The sequence below is a fragment of the Oncorhynchus mykiss genome, chromosome 28 (genome assembly GCF_057628025.1).
Source record: "Oncorhynchus mykiss isolate SJ-2025 chromosome 28, ASM5762802v1, whole genome shotgun sequence".
In the NCBI taxonomy this organism is placed as follows: Eukaryota; Metazoa; Chordata; class Actinopteri; order Salmoniformes; family Salmonidae; genus Oncorhynchus; species Oncorhynchus mykiss.
This window is the reverse complement of record NC_143049.1, coordinates 8703645-8725669: the sequence shown is the minus strand read 5'-3', so window position 1 is coordinate 8725669 and position 22025 is coordinate 8703645. Positions and strand designations below refer to the sequence as shown.

Genomic DNA, 22025 nt, shown 5'->3' with positions numbered 1-22025 from the left:
ATTATTGGTCATCCGTAAACGAGCTAGGCAGTAATGTATTCATATCCACTTCCTTTGCTGGTAGAAGTGTGAATATCAAACTCATTAGTGGACTCATCTGTGGCTGTGTTTTTAAAGTGGATTTAAAATGGCACAATTTATCAGATTGTAAACAGGTTATTTCTCATCAGCTAACTTTTATTTACTCATCTCCATTCAGGATTATAGTCATGTTTTCCTTTTTGAGAGAGTAAGTTCAATTGAATTGGTGCAGTGATTGCAGTTATTCGGCAAGTTAGATTCATTTCCAATTGCTATCGGTTGCTATGGTAACACAGGGCACAGGGAAGAGTGGCTGCAGTAGAGAGAGAGAGAGAGAGATGCAGGAGAACAGTGATAAAGTCCTCCTCATCACTCCGTTCCCAGACCCAAACACAAGGACACATTTGACACTAATAGAACACGCACCACACCGTATTGGAATAATACGGATCCAAAGGAAACACATTTTCAAGTTTCAAGTTTTATTAGTCATAGGATACACATACAGCGTCCAACTAAACGGTTACTTGCAGGTTCCTTCTCGACAATGCAACAACAATAAGAGATAATAAAAGATACAAATACACACATACAGTAAATGGCTCAGTAGGATAGAATGAACATTTTAGCATATGTATAATACAGGAAGCCACAATTTACAGTCCAATATTTACAGTGTATGTCCGTGATGGGTAGGAGTACGGTCCCAAGGATATACTGGGCCGTCTTCACCACCCATTGGAGGGCCTTGCGGTCGTAGATGGAGTATTTCCCGTACCAGGCTGTGATGCAACCGGTCAGGACGCTCTCGATGGTGCAACGGTAGTATTTTGGAAAGGACCCCCGTGTGGCATGTCAAATTGCCTCAGTTGCCTTAGGAAGTAGAGGCACTGTTGCACACTCTTGACAAGAGTGGTGGTGTTGCTGGTCCATATCAAGTCATGGGTGATGTGGACGCTGAGGAACTTAAAACGGAAGACTCTCTACTGCAGTCCTGTTGATGTGGATTGGGGTATGTTCCCTCCTCTGCCCCCTGAAGTCAAAAATCGACTCCTTTGTTTTGCTGAAGTTGAGGGAGAAGTTATTGTCCTGGCACCAGTTCACTTGCCTCTTTCCTGTAGACTGACTCGTCGTTGTTGGTTATCAGGCCTGGCATCGTCAGCAAACTTGCTGATGCAGTTGGTGTTGTTCAAAGCCACGCAGTTGTAGGTTGACAGGGAGTACAGTAAAGAGCTGATGATACACTCCTGGGGGGGGGCCCTGTGCTAAGAGTCCGTGTGGAGGAGGTGTTGTTGCGAATCCTATGCTAAACTGTAGTCAATGAACAGCATTCGCACATACTGTAGGTGCTCCTCTTGTCCAGATGGATCGGCCGTGGATCTGTTGGCGTGATGACCGGGGTGAGTACAAAGGGCCGATAGTCATTTGGGCATGTCACTTCGTTTTTCTTGGGCACTGGGACAATGGTGGTTTCCTTGAAGCAGGTGGAGACTACAGCCTGGGACAGGGACAGGTTGAAGATATCCGAAAAGACGCCCACCACCAGGTCAGCACATTTCCGAGGACGCGGCCAGGGAAGCCATCTGGGCCAGCGGCTTTGTGAGTATTCACTCTTTTGAGAGTTTTCCTCACATCAGCTTCGGAGAATGAAAGCACCTGGTTGTCCGGAGCAGCGAGAGTTGTCCTCGATAGCGCAGTAGCAGAAAATAATTACCTTCTCACAGTAATTGTGTAGCTCACGACCTGATTAGAAAGTGTGTATAAAGAATGCTATGGGCCTTGATATTGACAATTCTGTATTTCTCATGCATTAGAATGACCAAGTCCTCCACTGCAGTTCAAGTGGTATGTACTGAATCTACCAGGGGATCCATTAAAATGCTGTTTCTCTGTTTCTGCATTTGAAATGCAAATGCAATGAGTATTGATTTTGGTTAGGGGGTGCTAATAAAGGCATGATCACCTGCAAATCTAAAGTGGTATTTATCAGACTGAAGAGTTGGATGAAAAAAAGACTCCCGTTCACATGCTTTGGTCTTGACAATCCTTTTCAAGATGAGAGTCAGTGGTGTATGTGATTCTACTCTTGATACTACTCTCTTCTACTCTCGCCATCTACAGTTTAATGATTTATTTATTTTGACAATGAATGCAGTTGGCCCTCAAGAGAGTCATTGAGCCAGTCAGGTGTCACTGTCACTTCATTACACCCATCAGGAGGGATGGCTTGGAACAAATACCTGAACACACACCTCTCTCGCTCTCGCTCGCTCTTTCTCCCTCTCTTTCTCCCTCTCTTTCTCCCTCCCTCTCTCTCACGCTCTCTCTCGCTCTCTCTCTCTCTCTCTCTCTCTCTCTCTCTCTCCCTCTCTTTCTCTCTCTCTCTCTCTCTCTCTCTCTCTCTCTCTCTCACTCTCTCTCACTCTCTCTCTCTCTCTCTCTCTCTCTCACCTTCTCACCCCATTTAAAAACGGGTTCAATAAAAGCAGGCTCAGACTTCAAAGGAATCAGCTAAAAAACGGTGCCTCTTTTTCACATAGATAACCAATCACCTGCTGGGATATACAGTAGCCAATAGTGGTCTATATATTCTCCTAGACCTATCGTCGATAGCCAATAGCGCTGTGCGATATAGTCTGCCCTTGGCCCAGATCTGGAGTGGGATTTCAAAGATCAAAAACTGGCCTTATGAGGGTGCTTCATCATTTGAGTTGTGTGTGTGTGTGTGTGAGAGAGAGTCAGTGTCTGCGTGTGTGCATGCGTGTGTACGTGTGTGTGTGATTCATCATCAGCATACTTTAGTGTCAATGTGACTACCTGTGACAATCTGGTGTCACTCAAATTGCTTTCGCTCTGTGGTGTTACAGAGTTTACAATGTGTGTGTGTGTGTGTGTGTGCATGGCTATATACGTGTATCAAAAAACTGTAACTTTATCACCTTAGCAACAAACCAAGGTTCCTATCAACGTTCCATACTGTCTCACCTATCAGAGTTTCTGTATTGAGCTACATTCAGAGAAAAATCACAGGAGAGGGGGAGAGAGGAATGAGGGGAGGACATGACAGGGGGATGGGGGAAGAGTGAGGTGGGTCGATATGATTGGAACAGCACAGATATTGAGCTGTTATGCCTCTCTGTTCCCCTTTTTCTCCTTCCCTCTCTTTCTTATCGCATCCCTCCATCCACCCTTCCATCACATTCTCATTAAAATTCTTCAAGATATTTTCTACCTCAAGCTTTGAGCCCCCTCCCCTTTCCCCCACTCTCATTTCCTTTCATGTCTTCTCCTTTCCTCTCCTCTTCTGTACTTTCCTTTCCTTTCATTTCCTTTTCAGGTTTCTCCTCTCATCCTCCATCTTCTTCCATCATCCCTCCTTATATCCTTCAATTAGTATCTCAGACAAAGAGAAGTTGTTCTCTCCATAGCATTGAATATATCTCTTGTCGTGGTACAAGTGTGAAACAGCAGAAAGTGAGGACTGTATTTAGAGAGCCGGAGTGGAGTTGTAGCACTGTACAGGGTTGGGGTCAACTCCATTACAATTCCAATTCTAATGCGAGAAATTGAATGAAAATAAATGTTGCTACAATTTTCCCTCAAGTAAAGAATTTCATGAAGAATTGACTGAGTTCAAATGAAACTGCTCCCAACCCGGAATGCATACACAATACTGTAGCTCAGTGTGTGTTTGTATAGGATAGGCTATAGCCTCTGAGGAATCAAAGAAAAACAATGACATTTAAACGTCTGGGTGTGTAGAGAGTGTCAGACAATCTTTCTCATTTATGTGTGGCAGTAAGTCAGCCCGGCTGTTATTTCACTGTGTTGGTTTTATAGAGAGCAATGTGTTGATTGATGCATGGGCTTGTGGATGCCCACATTTGACTGTTTCACCCCTGCGCTGTGGGGTTTGTGTGGGGGTGGGGAGGGGAGGCGACTATGTGTGTGCGCGTGTGTGTGTGTGTGTGCGTGTGTGTGTGCTCGCATATGTTGCATATGTGTGTGTTTGAGGGAGAGAGGGTGAAACAGAGGTTCATTTATTGTTTTGGTAAGACCTAAATCTGTTTCCTCCCTCAGTCTACCCACAATTCACTGCCTTCTTGACCCCTGGTCGGGAGGTCACTGTGGTTCAGGAAGGCACCAGTTGAAATGTGTCAGAGAGTTGGAAGATTGTTCTACTCACACGCTGTGCTTACAGTATGCACTGACTGTATATCACCCTAGATAGGAGCCTTTACTGCAGCTGAATGAATGACTAGGATTGTTGTGCGTTACCAATCACTGGGCTCTATTAAGTGCATGGCGACTGTTCAGCTTGTGTGTGTGACTTCCCTCAGCTAGTCTGTTGTTCTCCAGCTGCCCTCAGTCTTCTCTGTTATATAGGATATTATGGTGTATGCCGCCTGTAGGGTTCCCTGTATAGCTTCAGTCTCTATGTATGACTCTGGGGTGGTATATGGCTTAGGTCGTTACGTTCAGCTGGGAATGCTCAACAATGGATTGCCATTCTACACAATAGAGGGAACATTACACCTCATTTGACACAATGGGCACTCTGCTAAAGCCAGATTGGTGGCAGCGCGCGTGTGTCTGTCTGTGTGTGTGTGTGTGTGTGTGTGATAGAGTATGTCCTTTCCCCCTGACCCAGCCCTTTCTCACGCCTACACTGCTCTGTGGACCATACTTTATGTCCCAACTGTTTAATGTCTGTCTGTCTGTGTGTCTGTCTGTGTGTGTGTGTGTGTGTGATAGAGTATGTCCTGCCCCCCTGACCCAGCCCTTTCTCACGCCTACACTGCTCTGTGGACCATACTTTATGTCCCAACTGTTTAATGTCTGTCTGTCTGTCTGTCTGTCTGTCTGTCTGTCTGTCTGTCTGTGTGTGTGTGTGTGGGTGGGTGTTATAGAGTGTGTCCTGCCCCTCTGACCCAGCCTTCTCTCATGCCTACACTGCTCTGTGGACCATAATTTATGTCTCGACTGTTGAATTGCTGTGTGTGTGTGTGTGTGTGTGTGTGTGTGTGTGTGTGTGTGTGTGTGTGTGTGTGTGTGTGTGTGTGTGTGTGTGTTATAGATTGTTACAGAGTGTGTGCTTGCAATCTGTTGCAATCAGAATCTGTACGAGACTATAACATTTCTGGTGTGATTTGTACCTGTAGGACTGGTCACTGATTATTTTCTTCTCCCTCCTCTCTTTCTTTCCGTGTCTAGTGCCCGTGCTGTGCTGCCATGACGACCATGGCCCCTCCCCTCATGTTTCTCCTCCTGCTCCTTCAATTGGCTCACAGCTCTTTCCCAGAGGAGCCCGGTCCTCTAAGCTATGCTCCCTTAGAGGGTATGTGTCATTCTCCGTGCGTGAGCATGTGTGCGCGTCCATGCGCGTGCATGCATGTTTGTTCATTTGTCAGCTCGTGCGCTGACATTTCCGTGTCAGTGTGTGTTTGTGCGCTTGCTTGCATACGTGAGTGTGTGTTTATGTATGTATGGTATCAGTAGCATTGATAAATGGCCCTCTGGTGGATCTCAGTATTCCATCAGGACAGAAAGGTTAGAGGTCACAGCCTTGGTCTGGAGCTGTTTTCACACAAAACAAGCGTGTCACAGGGATAGATAGCAGCAATGAAAAATGTGTTTTTCCTTGAGTGTGCAAGAATGAAATATGTAATGCTCTCCTCTCCTCGCCTCTTTGATTTAATATTATGGAGCTGCGATCTGAGGTCATTGCTTTGTCGTTGTTTTTATTGCATTTCTGATTGAGCATCAACCTAGTTCAAGGGGAGGGGAGTGAGAGAGATGGAGAGGTAGATGGAGAGAGAGCTGAAGAAAGAGGAGAGAGAGAGAGAGAGAGAGAGAGAGAGGACAGATAGGTAGATGTGGAAAGAGAGAGAGAGAGAGGGGCAGAGAAAAAGGAGAGAGGACAGATAAGTAGATGTGGAAAGAGAGAGAGAGAGAGAGAGAGAGAGGACAGATAGGTAGATGTGGAAAGAGAGAGAGAGAGAGAGAGAGAGAGAGGCAGAGAAAAAGGAGAGAGGACAGATAAGTAGATGTGGAAAGAGAGAGAGAGAGAGAGAGAGAGAGAGAGAGAGAGAGAGAGAGAGAGAGAGAGCGAGAGGGGGGGGCAGAGAGAGAGAGAGAGAGAGAGGGGCAGAGAGGGGGCAGAGAAAAAGGAGAGAGGACAGATAGGTAGATGTGGAAAGAGAGAGAGGGCAAGGAGGTGGAGATAAATAGATGGATGGATGGATGTGTATTATTATGTGGCTCCCTGCAGTCAAGGACAATGAGACAGAGGTCCCACTCAATCTCCTGAAGAAGAGTCCCTATGGGAATGACACCGTGTCCTCTCCACCCTCCCTGCAGTGTGTCCTGTTCTTCCATGCTATATCTGCCATTGGTCCCCCCCCGCCCTCACTCTTCTGTCTCTCTCCTGTATGTTTCTCCCTCTGCTACTAGCTTCCTCTAGCCCCCCTTTTTCTCATTCCCTCACTGTATCCTCCTCACTGTCTTCTTCAACCCTTTACCCTTTCAAACCTTTACGTCTTTCTCCATCCCCTTGAATATAAGAGTACAATATAACCCCCCCCCCTCTCTCTCTCTCTCTCTCTCTCTCTCTCTCTCTCTGTCTCTCTCTCTCTCTCTCTCTCTGTCTCTCTCTCTCTGTCTCCCTCTCTCTCTGTCTCTGTCTCTGTCTCTGTCTCTGTCTCTCTCTCTCTCTCTCTGTCTCTCTCTCTCTCTCTCTCTCTCTCTGTCTCTCTCTCTCTCTCTCTCTGTCTCTCTGTCTCTCTCTCTCTCTCTCTCAGTGGTGAGGAGGTATCCTGTGTTTGTGGGTAGAGCTCATCGTTCCTCACAGAGACAGGAGCTGCACATTCACACAGTGCTCCAGGTGAACCGCACGCTCTACATAGGAGCCAGGTAACCAACAACATCAACAGTCACCTCTCAGCCATAGTCCTTACCACACCCCTAACAATCCTCACTTCTATCTTTCAGCAGTTATATCGACTGGTTTATGATAAGGTCACTGCTAAACCATTTTGATCCACTCTGCTCTCCCCCTGTTTCTCTCCCCTCCTGATGTATATTCCAGAGATGATCTGTATAGAGTGGAGCTGGACAATATGTCAGGGGACGAAATATTCTACAGCAAGGTGAGACACACACACACGCTAACTGTATAACCGCACTGGTATCACATACACCTGATTAAATCACACCCCAGTGTGATAACCCTCCGGTCATGTCATTTTGTGTTCTTCTGCTAGAAGCGGACGTGGGAATCCAATAAGAATGACATTCGGGTCTGTAGGATGAAGGGAAAACATGAGGTTAGTTCCCATCCCCGTGTCAGCCGACATGTGTCAGCCTACACACACCCAACACTGTCGCACACACACACTCCTTTAGAAATCATATACCCCGACAGATATCTATGCACATCTGCCCACCCACACACACATAAGGGAACTTTATATGTCCGACTCACAATCATTAGCCATGACATACACGCTCTCTCCCATACACACTCACAGGGAAATGTTCTCTACAATACACACCTGCATCGCTGCCCACACACAGAGAAACTCTATCCCCACTACAGTGCGAGAGGCGTCATTACAAACCCTGGTTCAATTCCAGGCTGTGTCACAACCGGCCATGATTGAGAGTCCCATAGGGTGGCGCACAATTGGCCCAGCGTCGTCCGGGTTAGGGTTTGGCCGGGGTAGGCCGTCATTGTAAATAAGAATATATTCTTAACTGACTTGCCTAGTTAAATATATATATATATTTGAAATACTATTATTTTGTGTAGAAATGCTGTAAGCTGTAAACTGTAAGCTACAATACGAAATAAAGAGTGTGCGACTCTCTTCCTTATGTTATAAAATACATTTTACCAAGTCAAATATGTTTATTCATGTTCTGAATCGTTCAGTGGGTTCTTTCTCTAACATATCATTAGCATTATATCCAAAAAGTCAGATTTCATAACCTAATTAATCCGATAATAACCACTGAGCTCTGACATAGTGGCGCAGGTTTCTCATGACAACTTTTGAGGTTTTACATTTTGTGGTCTTCGTCTTCAAAGTTGTTTGTGTGGGTCGCAAAAATCTAAATTAGCATGGCACGAGCTGAATTTAAAATAAAATCCTTTGAAAATAAATAGCTTTGTATACGCTCAGTGATCCGTTGACATTTCACAGAGATACGCTTGTTTTTGTGAGAAATCTTTGAAAAAGAACAGGAATTTTCTAATTAATATGAAAGCGTATATTCAAATATGAAAATATGTCTCAAAAACAATATCCATCTTACCTCCAAATTGTTTTATGTCCCGCGGAATCGAAAAGAAAGAAAGATTAGTTCAATGGGAAAGTGAGCCTGTAAATTCTTGCACAGAATCCAGATTTCCAGATTTTCTACCACTTTTTTGTCTATGGTTTCCATTGAATTAGCCATCCTACAAAGGTAAAAACTCTAAGAACCATGATGCTTGAGACATTGGTTTTCCTAGTGGAGTGTCTACACAATTAACATATTTCTTTACCCATTGGTCAAAATATGCGTTTTTGATTGGGCACTCTAATATGAGTACTATGGCATGACATGATCAAAGGGGATAATGAAGGCAAAAAGAGACCTAAGAGATAAAGGAAAGAGGGTAGAGAGAGAGAGACTTGACTCAGTCTTTTTAGCAGAGAAGGGGAGCGAGAAAGAGAGAGTGGGAGAAGGAGAAAATCAGGACAGGAAGAGGGCGGGAGTAACCACTGGAGATAAATAAATAGAGGGGGTAGAAGACCACACAGTCGCAGATCAAATGAGAGAGATGGAGAGAGACCGTGGAGGTAAAGAGAGCGTGGGAGATAGAAAGCGGTGTATGACATTAAGGTAGACAGATGAAAGGGAGAGAAAGAAACGGAGACAGCAAATACATCAAAGGTGTGAGAGGCCGTCAGGCCGAGAGAGGGTAGGAGGAAGGAGAGTGAGGGGGAGCTGAAAGTGAGAGAGAGCAAAAGTGTAAGGGAGAAGGAATGAGGAAGGGAGAGAAGAAAAACTAGAAGGTGTAGAGGTACTTCTAGCTCACATGAACCCAAGGGGAGCTCATAAAGAGTGAACGGTGTGGTGAGCAGGGATACATCTGAACGGTGTGGTGAGCAGGGATACATCTGAACGGTGTGGTGAGCAGGGATACATCTGAACGGTGTGGTGAGCAGGGATACATCTGAACGGTGTGATGAGCGCAGGGATACATCTGAACGGTGTGATGAGCTCAGGCTAAAGCGCAGGGATACATCTGAACGGTGTGATGAGCTCAGGCTAAAGTGCAGGGATACATCTGAACGGTGTGATGAGCTCAGGCTAAAGCGCAGGGATACATCTGAATGGTGTGATGAGCTCGGGCTAAAGCGCAGGGATACATCTGAACGGTGTGGTGAGCTCGGGCTAAAGCGCAGGGATACATCTGAACGGTGTGATGAGCTCAGGCTAAAGCGCAGGGATACATCTGAATGGTGTGATGAGCTCGGGCTAAAGCGCAGGGATACATCTGAATGTTGTGGTGAGCTAAGGCTAAAGGCAGGGATACATCTGAACTTTGTGATGAGCTCGGGCTAAAGCGCAGGGATACATCTGAACGGTGTGATGAGCTCGGGCTAAAGCGCAGGGATACATCTGAACGGTGTAAGGGTGGCTGTTCGGTGTAATTTCCCTAAGGCTTACTTACATTAGTGGTTGTTTTCACCTAAGCCATCCCATAGTTCAGCCGAGCTCATCATATTCCAGCCATGACACATGTAGTGTGTAAAGTAATCCAGACCTGTTCTGTACACTAAGAAGTGATTTATGCACTACTTTTGTCATGTGCATATGACATTAAACTAATGTATCTGCCTAACCAGTTGAGGGATGGGTTTGAAATACACACACACACTTGTATGCACACTGTGGCGTTCCTAGGATTTAAAGGCATTTGGGGCTTAGCCCAAAGCCAGTAAGGGGGTCCAGGGGCATACTCCTCCGGCAAAAAAATAAGGAATTTCAACCGCTAAATACATGAATTTGATGCACTTTGAGTTGAACTTTGAGAGATTGGAACATTGAAAGATGAGATCTTTTTCAGGTAACTTGCTCCTTCCACCTGGCACAGCAGACACTGCCAATACTCAATTACAGTAGCTACTGTGGGTCTCTCTACTCTGGAACACATACAACTACAGTGTATTGCCAAAAACCTCCATACAGGATCAACAACTTCAAACATGGACTCTGACCTGTCCAATGAGCCAAACTGATTAAGAATTCCCACAGTACCAAAACACACACACACACACACACACACACACACACACATACACACACACACACACACACACACACACACACACACACACACACACACACACACACACACACAGTGCAGTAATTAGAATCCATAGAGCAGCTTTAATTACAGTCACCCCTCCTCTGCCTCTCTCCATCGCTTTCTCTGTGTTGTCTGCTGCTGTCGCTCTTGTCTTCCCTCTTCTCTTGTCTTCTATGTTGCGGTCTCTTTTGTCTACCCTCCTTTCTTGTCCTGTCCTGGTTGTAAAAAGTGTAAAAGGAAGCTATTGTTTTAATAGTCATTTCACAGGACTTTTCACCTCCCCTGCAAATTCTTTGTAAACCAGGTTTTACCTTTTCACTGTCTGTATTTCACCTGTTGTAATTTGTGCAAATAAATCAAATGAATTAGAATCTATAGAACAACTTGAAGTCATACAGTCTACCTTGTGCTCAACCCACCTCTGTTCTCTCTCCTTCTGCCCTCTGTCACTTTCATCTGTCACTTTCTCTGTGTCTTGTTAGTTGCTGTCTGTGTCTTGTCTCAGGTGATTGTTTGTTTACTGTCTCCTTTGTCTAACCTCTTTTGTTATGGCCTGTTCTGTTCTTCTGGTGTCTCACTCCATCATCTACTCCACTGTTGCTGTCTCTGTGTCTTGTCTGGTGTCTCTCGCCATCATCTACTCTTCTCTTGCTGTCTCTGTGTCTTGTCTGGTGTCTCTATCCATCATCTACTCTTCTCTTGCTGTCTCTGTGTCTTGTCTGGTGTCTCTCACCATCATCTACTCTTCTCTTGCTGTCTCTGTGTCTTGTCTGGTTTCTCTCGCCATCATCTACTCTTCTCTTGCTGTCTCTGTGTCTTGTCTGGTGTCTCTCGCCATCATCTACTCTTCTCTTGCTGCCTCTGTGTCTTGTCTGTTGTCTCTATCCATCATCTACTCTTCTCTTGCTGTCTCTGTGTCTTGTCTGGTGTCTCTATCCATCATCTACTCCACTGTTGCTGTCTCTGTGTCTTGTCTGGTGTCTCTCGCCATCATCTACTCTTCTCTTGCTGTCTCTGTGTCTTGTCTGGTGTCTCTCGCCATCATCTACTCTTCTCTTGCTGCCTCTGTGTCTTGTCTGTTGTCTCTATCCATCATCTACTCTTCTCTTGCTGCCTCTGTGTCTTGTCTGTTGTCTCTATCCATCATCTACTCTTCTGTTGCTGTCTCTGTGTCTTGTCTGGTGTGTCTCGCCATCATCTACTCTTCTCTTGCTGTCTCTGTGTCTTGTCTGTTGTCTCTATCCATCATCTACTCTTCTGTTGCTGTCTCTGTGTCTTGTCTGGTGTGTCTCTTTAGTTTTGCAATCCAAAACGGTCAAGGGGGTACTGGGTGACCTTAACTTGTTTTGGGCCTGTGTCATCCTCTTCCCTTCCTGTTGCCCCTGGCTGCTGCTGTTCTAAGGGCTCCACTGGCATGCTGTCCTCATCTGTCATCCTCCTTGGCTCATCTCCAAGGTAGCGAAGTAGAAGCAGTTCATTTTAAAGTAACTGTGTACTGACATGACCAGTGCTGTTAAGTACTTAAGTAAAAATACTTTAAAGTACTACTTTAGTATTTATATTTTAGACTTTTACTTTTATGTCACTACATTCCTAAAACAAATAATGTACTTTTTACTCCATACATCTTCCGGACACCCAAAAGTACTCATTACATTTTGATTGCTTAGCAGAACAGGAAAATTCCTGGTCATCCCTACTGAATCTGATCTGGTTTACTCACCAAACAAAAATGCTTTGTTTTCACAGTGCCTTCGGAAAGTATTCAGACCCCTGGACTTTTCCCACATTTTGTTACGCTACAGCCTTATACTAAAATTGATTAAATAAAAAAAATCTTCATCAATCTACACCAGATACCCCATAATGACAAATCGAAAACAGGTTTTTAGACATTTTTGCAATTGTATTCACAATAAAAAACAGCATAAGTATATTTACATGTATTCAGACCCTTTGCTATGAGACTCTAAATTGAGCTCAGGTGCATCCTGTTTCCATTGATCATCCTTGAGATGTTTCTACAACTTGATTGGAGTCCACGCCTCCAATTGTCATACAGGGGCACACTTCAACACTTAGACTCAGACATCACTTACAGTGCTTTCGCAAATTATTCTGACCCCTTGACTTTTTCCACATTTTGTTAGGTTACAGGTGCCTTTCGGCAAACTCCAAGCAGGTTTTTATGTGCCTTTTACTGAGGAGTGGCTTCCGTCTGGCCACTCTACCATAAAGGCCTGATTGGTGGAGTGCTTCAGAGATGGTTGTCCTTCTGGAAGGTTCTCCCATCTCCACAGAGGAACTCTAGACAGAGTGACCATCGGGTTCTTGGTCACCTCCCTGACCAAGGCCATTCTCCCCCGAAGGCTCAGTTTGGCCGGGCGGCCAGCTCTAGGAAGAGTCTTGGTGGTTCCAAATATCTTCAATTTAAGAATGATGGAGGCCACTGTGTTCTGGGGACACAATCCTGAGTACAATCTTGGTTTCATCAGACCAGAGGATACTGTTTCTCATGGTCTGAGAGTCCTTTGGGTGTTTATACATATCTACTGACAATTCCTTCAACCTCATGGCTTGGTTTTTGCTCTGATATGCACTGTAAACTGTGGGACTTTATACAGACAGGTGTGTGCCTTTCCAAATCATGTCCAATCAATTCAATTTACCACAGATGGACTCCAGTCAAGTTGTAGATGTAATGAATACGATGGGAAACAGAGAGCTGGTTTCAAGCGCAGGTGTTTATTTGTAAAGGACCATAGGAGGAGGCAGGTAGCTGGGTCCAGAGACAGGGACAGGCAGAAGGTCATACACAGTGGTTACAAAAAGGCAACAGTACAGGCAGGGAAAAGGCTAATAACGTAGTCTGGGAGATCAGGGAAGAGGTTGACGACAAGAAATCCGATAGGCAAAGTACAGGCAGGGAACAGGCAAAAAGGCCTCATTAGTAAGGATGGCCTAATATGGAAATAAACAGAGCTCCGAATAGAATGTGCATCAAAACAAACAATACCTCATAATGATGGGGTTCAAACTGAACTAAATCGTGTGTTTAAATGACATACAGGTGTGTGAACAGGTGATCAGAATTCAGGTGATTGAGATCTGGAGAGTGAGCTGCATTCAGGGGATCTATGTGTTTGAGAGTGTGAGCTGGAAAGTGGGCTGGAAAGTGAACTGTGTTCAGGGGATCTACATGTTTTGAGAGTGTGAGTTGGAAGCAGATGTTACAGTAGAAACATCTCAAGGATGATCAATGGAAACACCTCTCAAGGATGCACCTGAGCTCAATTTTGAGTCTCAGAGCAAAGGGTCTGAATACTTATGTAAATAAGGTATTTCTGTTTTTTATTTTTAATGAGTAAAAAACAAACAAACAAAGCAAACCGTTTTCCCTTTGTCATTATGGGGTGTTGCGTGTAGATTGATGAGGAAAAAACTATGTTTAATACATTTTAGAATAAAGGCTGTAAGGTGACAAAATGTGGAAAAAGTCAAAGGGTCTGAATACTTCCCGAATGCACTGTACATTACATTATTACAAGTTACAAAAATAATTTGAAATAATTGCAATTTACAGTGAACTCATTTAACAAATAGTTTTAAATTGCCCTATCGGCACCAGGGAATCCAGGTGCAATTTGTTTTGTAAGGAATTCCTTGACTGTGGTGCATTAAAACTAAAGGCAGGTTTACCAAACTTTGTGATTGGGGACCTCAATAGTTAACCAACCCTGCGAACGGGTTTGGTATTTCATATTTTTACATTTCAACAGGGAAGTGATGATGTATGTTGGAAGTTTGTGGAGCAGAGCTTTGTAAACAAGAAGGGAGTAATGAAGTGAGCTACTGGACTTTAGTGAGGTCCAACCGACCTTCTGATACAGGATGCAGTGATGAGTATTAAAACTGTCACCTGTAATAAAGCAGAGGGTGATATGGTAGATGGAATCCAAAGTTTTAAAAGTAGTGGCTGCTTCATTCTGGTAAATGATGTCACCTTAGTCAAGAACTGTAGGGAAAGTTGAAAGTACAATCTGCTTCCTGCTGTTAATGGAGAGGTAAGAAGTCCACTTTAATACATCTTAGCTTTTTATTTGCCTTAATGCCCAGATATTTTTTTGCAGGAACCCGCTCGATGGGTTAACCATCCAATGAGTAAATATGGAGCCCATCTGAATTTTTTCCCCTGTGAATTAGAGAACAACATACACTGCTCAAAACAAATAAAGGGAACACTAAAATAACACATCCTAGATCTGAATGAATTAAATATTTTTATTAAATACTTTTTTCTTTACATAGTTGAATGTGCTGACAACAAAATCACACAAAAATTATCAATGGAAATCAAATTTATCAACCCATGGAGGTCTGGATTTGGAGTCACACTCAAAATTAAAGTGGAAAACCACACTACAGGCTGATCCAACTTTGATGTAATGTCCTTAAAACAAGTCAAAATGAGGCTCAGTAGTGTGTGTGGCCTCCACGTGCCTGTATGACCTCCCTACAACGCCTGGGCATGCTCCTGATGAGGTGGCGGATGGTCTCCTGAGGGATCTCCTCCCAGACCTGGACTAAAGCATCCGCCAACTCCTGGACAGTCTGTGGTGCAACGTGGCGTTGGTGGATGGAGCGAGACATGATGTCCCAGATGTGGTCAATTGGATTCAGGTCTGGGGAACGGGCGGGCCAGTCCATAGCATCAATGCCTTCCTCTTGCAGGAACTGCTGACACACTCCAGCCACATGAGGTCTAGCATTGTCTTGCATTAGGAGGAACCCAGGGCCAACTGCACCAGCATATGGTCTCACAAGGGGTCCGAGGATCTCATCTCGGTACCTAATGGCAGTCAGGCTACCTCTGGCGAGCACATGGAGGGCTGTGCGGCCCCCCCAAAGAAATGCCACCCCACACCATGACTGACCCACCGCCAAACCGGTCATGCTGGAGGATGTTGCAGCCAGCAGAACGTTCTCCACGGCGTCTCCAGACTCTGTCACGTCTGTCACATGTGCTCAGTGTGAACCTGCTTTCATCTGTGAAGAGCACAGGGCACCAGTGGCGAATTTGCCAATCTTGGTGTTCTCTGGCAAATGCCAAACGTCCTGCACGGTGTTGGGCTGTAAGCACAACCCCCACCTGTGGACGCCGGGCCCTCGTACCATCCTCATGGAGTCTGTTTCTGACCATTTGAGCAGACACATGCACATTTGTGGCCTGCTGGAGGTCATTTTGCAAGGCTCTGGCAGTGCTCCTCCTTGCACAAAGGCGGAGGTGGTGGTCCTGCTGCTGGGTTGTTGCCCTCCTACGGCCTCCTCCACGTCTCCTGAGGTACTGGCCTGTCTCCTGGTAGCGCTTCCATGCTCTGGACACTACGCTGACAGACACAGCAAACCTTCTTGCCACAGCTCGCATTGATGTGTCATCCTGGATGAGCTGCACTACCTGAGCCACTTGTGTGGGTTGTAGACTCCGTCTCATGCTACCACTAGAGTGAAAGCACTGCCAGCATTCAAAAGTGACCAAAACATCAGCCAGGAAGCATAGGAACTGAGAAGTGGTCTGTGGTTATCACCTGCAGAACCACTCCTTTATTGGGGGTATCTTGCTAATTGCCTGTAATTTCCACCTGTTGTCTATTCCATTTGCACAACAGCATGTGAAATGTATTGTCAATCACTGTTGCTTCCTAAGTGGACAGTTTGATTTCACAGAAGTGTGATTGACTTGGAGTTACATTGTGTCGTTTAAGTGTTCCCTTTATTTTTTTGAGCAGTGTATATTCAGTTTTGTCTGCATTAAGTACCATCCTTACACACACTTGCGTCTCATCATCAGTCACACCTGGACTGCATTACCGCCTTGATTACTTACCCTTTTTATTGCACTCTTTTTTTTATCAGTAATCAGGTACAGTGGGGAGAACAAGTATTTGATACACTGCCGATTTTGCAGGTTTTCCTACGTACAAAACATGTAGAGGTCTGTAATTTGTATCATAGGTACACTTCAACTGTGAGAGACGGAATCTAAAACAAAAATCCAGAAAATCACATTGTATGATTTTTAAGTAATTCATTAGCATTTTATTGCATGACATAAGTATTTGATCACCTACCAACCAGTAACAATTCCGGCTCTCACAGACCTGTTAGTTTTTATTTCAGAGGCCCTCCTGTTCTCCACTCATTACCTGTATTAACTGCACCTGTTTGAACTCGTTACCTGTATAAAAGATACCTGTCCACACACTCAATCAAACAGACTCCAACCTCTCCACAATGGACCAGAGAGCTCTGTAAGGACATCAGGGTTAAATTGTAGACCTGCACAAGGCTGGGATGGGCTACAGGACAATAGGCAAGCAGCTTGGTGAGAAGGCAACAACTGTTGGCGCAATTATTAGAAAATGGAAGAAGTTCAAGATGACGGTCAATCACCCTCGGTCTGGGGCTCCATGCAAGATCTCACCTCGTGAGAGCATCAATGATCATGAGGAAGGTGAGGGATCAGCCCAGAACTACGCGGCAGGACCTGGACAATGACCTGAAGAGAGCTGGGACCACAGTCTCAAAGAAAACCATTCGTAACACACTACGCCGTCATGGATTAAAATCCTTATAATCCATGGATTAAGGTCCCCCTGCTCAAGCCAGCGCATGTCCAGGCCCGTCTGAAGTTTGCCAATGACCATCTGGATGATTCAGAGGAGGAATGGGAGAAGGTCATGTGGTCTGATGAGACAAAAATAGAGCTTTTTGGTCTAAACTCCACTCTCCATTTTTGGAGGAAGAAGAAGGATGAATACAACCCCAAGAACACCATCCCAACCGTGAAGCATGGAGGTGGAAACATCATTCTTTGGGGATGCTTTTCTGCAAAGGGGACAGGACGACTGCACCATATTAAGGGGAGGATGGATGGGGCCATGTATTGCGAGATCTTGGCCAACAACCTCCTTCCCTCAATAAGAGCATTGAAGATGGGTCGTGGTTGGGTCTTCCAGCATGACAACGACCCGAAACACACAGCCAGGGCAACAAAGGAGTGGTTCCGTAAGAAGCATCTCAAGGTCCCGGAGTGGCCTAGCCAGTCTCCAGACCTGAACCCAATAGAACATCTTTGGAGGGAGCTGAAAGTCCGTATTGCCCAGCGACAGCCCCGAAACCTGAAGGATCTGGAGAAGGTCTGTATGGAGGAGTGTGCCAAAATCCCTGCTGCAGTGTGTGCAAACCTGGTCAAGAACTACAGGAAATGTATGATCTCTGTAATTGCAAACAAAGGTTTCTGTACCAAATATTAAGTTCTACTTTTCTGATGTATCAAATACTTATGTCATGCAATAAAATGCAAATGAATTACTTAAAAATCATACAATATGATTTTCTGGATTTTTGTTTTAGATTCCGTCTCTCACAGTTGAAGTGTACCTATCATAACAATTACAGACCTCTACATGCTTTGTAAGTAGGAAAACCTGCAAAATCGGCAGTGTATCAAATAATTGTTCTCCCCACTGTAGTATTGTTTATGTTTCTATGTAAGATGCTTGTCTTGTCTTGTACACTGTACATGCTTCCTGACTCCCTGTGTCTACGTTACAGTAACAAAATCAGATTGCAGCTCTAACGTAGCTTGGTCAAAAGTTGTGCAATGGCATACATAACCTTATCGTCTGCATACGTATGAATATTACATGATTGAATACATAAACCAATATTATTTATATAAATAGTAATGAGAATAGGTCACAAAATCAACCCCTGTGGTACACCTTTTGTAATATCGAGGGAAGTGGACTTGACACTGTAACCCACCCAGATGCATGGCTCCAGCCGCAGGATTACACCGACCAGGAGGACGGCCCAGAGAGCGAGGAGCGGGCCGGTCCGGACAACGAAGTTGGAAATCTCAAATGATGTTGGAATCTAGAATGTCGTCCACAGGAACCTAACACCGCTCCTCTGGACCGTACCCCTTCCAGTCCACCAGGTACTGGAGCCGACCCCCATGACGTTGGGAATCCAGGAGTGATCTGACGGCATAGGCGGTGAGATCCGGTAGTTAGTGGGGAGTTGTAATCTGCAAATGACCTCGTTGACCCTCCGGAGGACCTTGAATGGCCCCACAAACCGGGGACTCGGCTTCTTAAAGGGCTTCTTAAAGGTTCCTGGTGGAGAGCCAGACGTGATCACCAGGATGGAACACGGGATACCCCTGCTCTTTCTGATGGTGGACGACGCACTGGATTTTCATGTGGGCATTTTCCATACCTCCTCTGCACACTTGAACCACGTCCGCGGAAGCTTCGGTCTGGCTCGGGCTGGCTGATAACCCAGAACACACTGGAAGGGCGTCAGCCCGGTGGAGGAATGTTGCAATGAATTCTGGACGTATTCAGCCCAAGGAAGTAATCGGGCCCACTCCCCCTGCCAGTCCTGGCAGTGGCTCCTCAGGAACATCCCCAGCTCTGTCCTCTGTCCACTATCAACAAAATGGTGGCAAAACCATCAGAAGAGGTGAGATCAGTGACAAAGTCAGTGGACAGATGAGACCAGGGGTGCTGAGGTATGGGAAGGGGAAGGATTTTCCCTGCTGGAGTGTTCTGGGGGGATTTGGATTAGGCACATACTGAACAGGAGTTGACATAACAAGTGACATCCTAAGCCAAGGTGGGCCACCAGTGATGCACTGAATGGAAGGGTGATACCTGGATGTCCAGCAACGACAACTGTGTGCGCCCAGGTCAATAGCTGATCCCTTATCTCTGTGGGAACGTAGGTGTGCTCAGGAGGACAGGTGGCAGGTGCGGGTTCCCTCTCCAGGGCCTGGCGAATGTCCACATCTATGCTCCAGAGCTGTCCACATCTATGCTCCAGAGCACGGGGGCTATGACTCGAGAGGGCGGATTATGGAATCGTCGAGACGGGACAGGGCATCGGCTATGATGTATTTTGAACCTGGGCGATATGTTAGCGTGAAATCAAACCGGGTGAAGAAAAGGGCCCACCTGGCATGTTGCAGGTTCAGTCGCCTAACTATCCATATGTATTCCAGGTTCCGATGGTTGGTGAGGATGAGAAATAGGTCCTGGGTGCACTCCAGCCAGTGCCTCTAATGCCAACTTCAGCGCCAGGAGCTCCTGATCTGGAGCTCCTGATCGCGAACATCATAGTTCCTCTCTGCAGGAGAGTTTTTTTGAGTAATATGCACATGGATACAATTTCTGAGGATTACCTTGATGTTGGGACAGAACAGCCCCCACACCTACATCTGAAGCGTCCACCTTGTCGTGTCTTTACTTACTATGCACAATTTATAGGAGTCTCCTAAAATCACATTCACTATCTTAACAAAAATACTTTCATAATTGTTCATATCTCATATACAATGTTAAGGATGGAAACTTGACAGGTAAAGGGGATATACTTTCCAAGTTACAGTATTTCCCTTTTAACCTTTTTAATGACCATTCCCCATATTCTTATGTTAGAAATATTGTTCCCATGTTTACTTTTTGAACGTGTTAAAGTTTCGGCGGGAAAAGCCTGTTAACGAAGACATGCCTTTGGTGCATACTGGAGGGGAAGAGTGAGAGTCTTCTCTTCCTGTAATTTACAACAGGGTGTGAACTGTCAACCCCCCAGCAGCCCCCCCCCCCCCCCCCCCGTGGGTGAGTGAGGGCCTGGTTACTGTCATCCACCGCCAAACTGATCTGACCAATTCTGATCCTCACAGGACAGTCATGATAACCTCCACCACAAAGGGCACCGCAGGATCTGGATGTTTAAGAAATGGAGCGGAGGTGAAGCGACAATTCAGTAGGCAGAAGGCATGTCAGATGCAGAATTCCATCCCAACTTCCAGGGACCACCCTTGAGGAGAGAACTTAGAGGAGAGGCAATCAAGCTACAATTCTTAATGAATTGACGGTAGAAGTTGGCAAATCCCAAAAACCGTTGGAACCCCTTTATGGTGGTTGGGACTGGCCATGACCTGACAGCATCCACCTTCCTCTCATCCATCATGACACCCGTCGGGCCAATCTGGTAACCCAAAAAGGAGAACTCCTCCTGATGGAATTGGCACTTCTCCGCTTTAACGTACAGGTAGTTGGCCAGGAGGCGTTCCAGGAATACTTGGACATGAGCGATGTGCTCTTCCAAGGATTCTGAGTAAACCAGGATGTCATCAATATACACGTCCACCTGGCGTCCAATCATGTCCCAGAACACCTCTTTGAATGCCTGGAACACTGACGGAGTATTGGCTAATCGGTGGTGGGGGCTCCCACCTGATGAGTGAAATAGAGGGAGCACTGGAGTAGGAAGCCATGGCATCTCAATGGAGTCCCGTCATATTTGTCTGGGAGGGACAATCAGGTATCGCTGACCAGGACGGACTGCTGTATGGGCCGGGGTACTGGCTCGACTTGTAGAAGAGAACCCTCCTCTGTTTGGAGATGACACCCCTTGAGTAATGTTGACTCGTTGAAGAATGCAGAGGACCTTATCAATAGTCGTCCCCAAATGAGCCAGCTGGTCATGGTGTTGATGAAGTAGGTATCCCTGTTCGCCGACCATCTGGAAGACGCCTTGGTTAACTGCTGCTTCCGTTCATGGAGGAAAGAGTAAGTAATGAAGTCCAGGTGTGACTAACAGGCGCAGGTGTGTGTAATGCAGGTGTGTGTAATGATGATTTCCAGTTGTGCGTAAAGATGGGTTGCCAGGATCGGTGGTTTGTAGACCGGTGATGTTGAGCGCCGGAGCAGGGGATCAGGAGTGGACGTGACAGACAGAAAGCACACATTGTGTCCTGACTGTTAAATAGTTCTTAAACCATTTGCAAGACTACTTATCCAGGCCCATTTCAGACAGTTTTTGAATGAGTAGTGAATCGTCAACCGTGTCGAATGCCTACCCAAAGTCTTTAAATAAGGCAGCACAATTTTTTTTTATGATCTAGCCTATTTAAAACATCATCTAAAACAAGCATAGTTATCCAGCTGTCCAGATCTAAATCCAGTTTGGTGCATATTTAGTTTAAAAATGTCTTAGCTGGGAGTTGTTCAGGAATTCTAATACCTTGGCTAGGCAAGATAACTTGGAAATTTGGGCAGTAGTAATCTAAGTTAGAAGGATCTCCACATTTATATAGGGGGAGGACATGCCATTTTCCAAATCTAAGGGATAACATTATTAGAAATTAAAAATACAGGTTAAAGGTTCAACAATGAGTGGGGCAGAGCGCTGTAGTAAGAAGGAGTCAAGTGAATCAGCCCCTGTGGATTTCTTTACATCGATCTTTAGCAAGGCAAGTATGTGAGTCTGCATCATTCTCTAGATTTTTTTCTGAAATGACTAAAGGACTCCCTCTATTGGAATGAGACACATTTTAATAGACTATCCTTTCAAATAAATGCAAAAAAATGTAAAATAATTTTTTGTCTAGTATGGGACCAGAGGCTGTCGAAACCTGCTGGGGCAACGAGGCGGTGAAGTGTTGTTTCAAAGATTTGACCAGTTTCCAGAACTTGGCTGGCTTACCAACACTCCCCGATACACAATTCAAGAAATATGTTGATTTTGCTTTTCTAACCGGAGATAGACATTTATTTCTCAAATGTCTGAA

General features: G+C 45.4%; 1 protein-coding gene across 1 annotated transcript in view; it reads left to right on the top strand.

Annotated features, from left to right (window-relative positions):
• LOC110508434 (semaphorin-6B) overlaps positions 1-22025 on the top strand; it is a 65485-nt gene that overhangs the window by 10594 nt on the left and 32866 nt on the right. The window contains exons 2-5 of the mRNA XM_021588953.3: positions 5236-5359; positions 6822-6933; positions 7109-7169; positions 7284-7346. Coding sequence (XP_021444628.1) covers positions 5254-5359; positions 6822-6933; positions 7109-7169; positions 7284-7346 — 342 coding nt within the window. The 5' untranslated portion in view covers positions 5236-5253. The remainder of the gene's footprint in view (positions 1-5235; positions 5360-6821; positions 6934-7108; positions 7170-7283; positions 7347-22025) is intronic.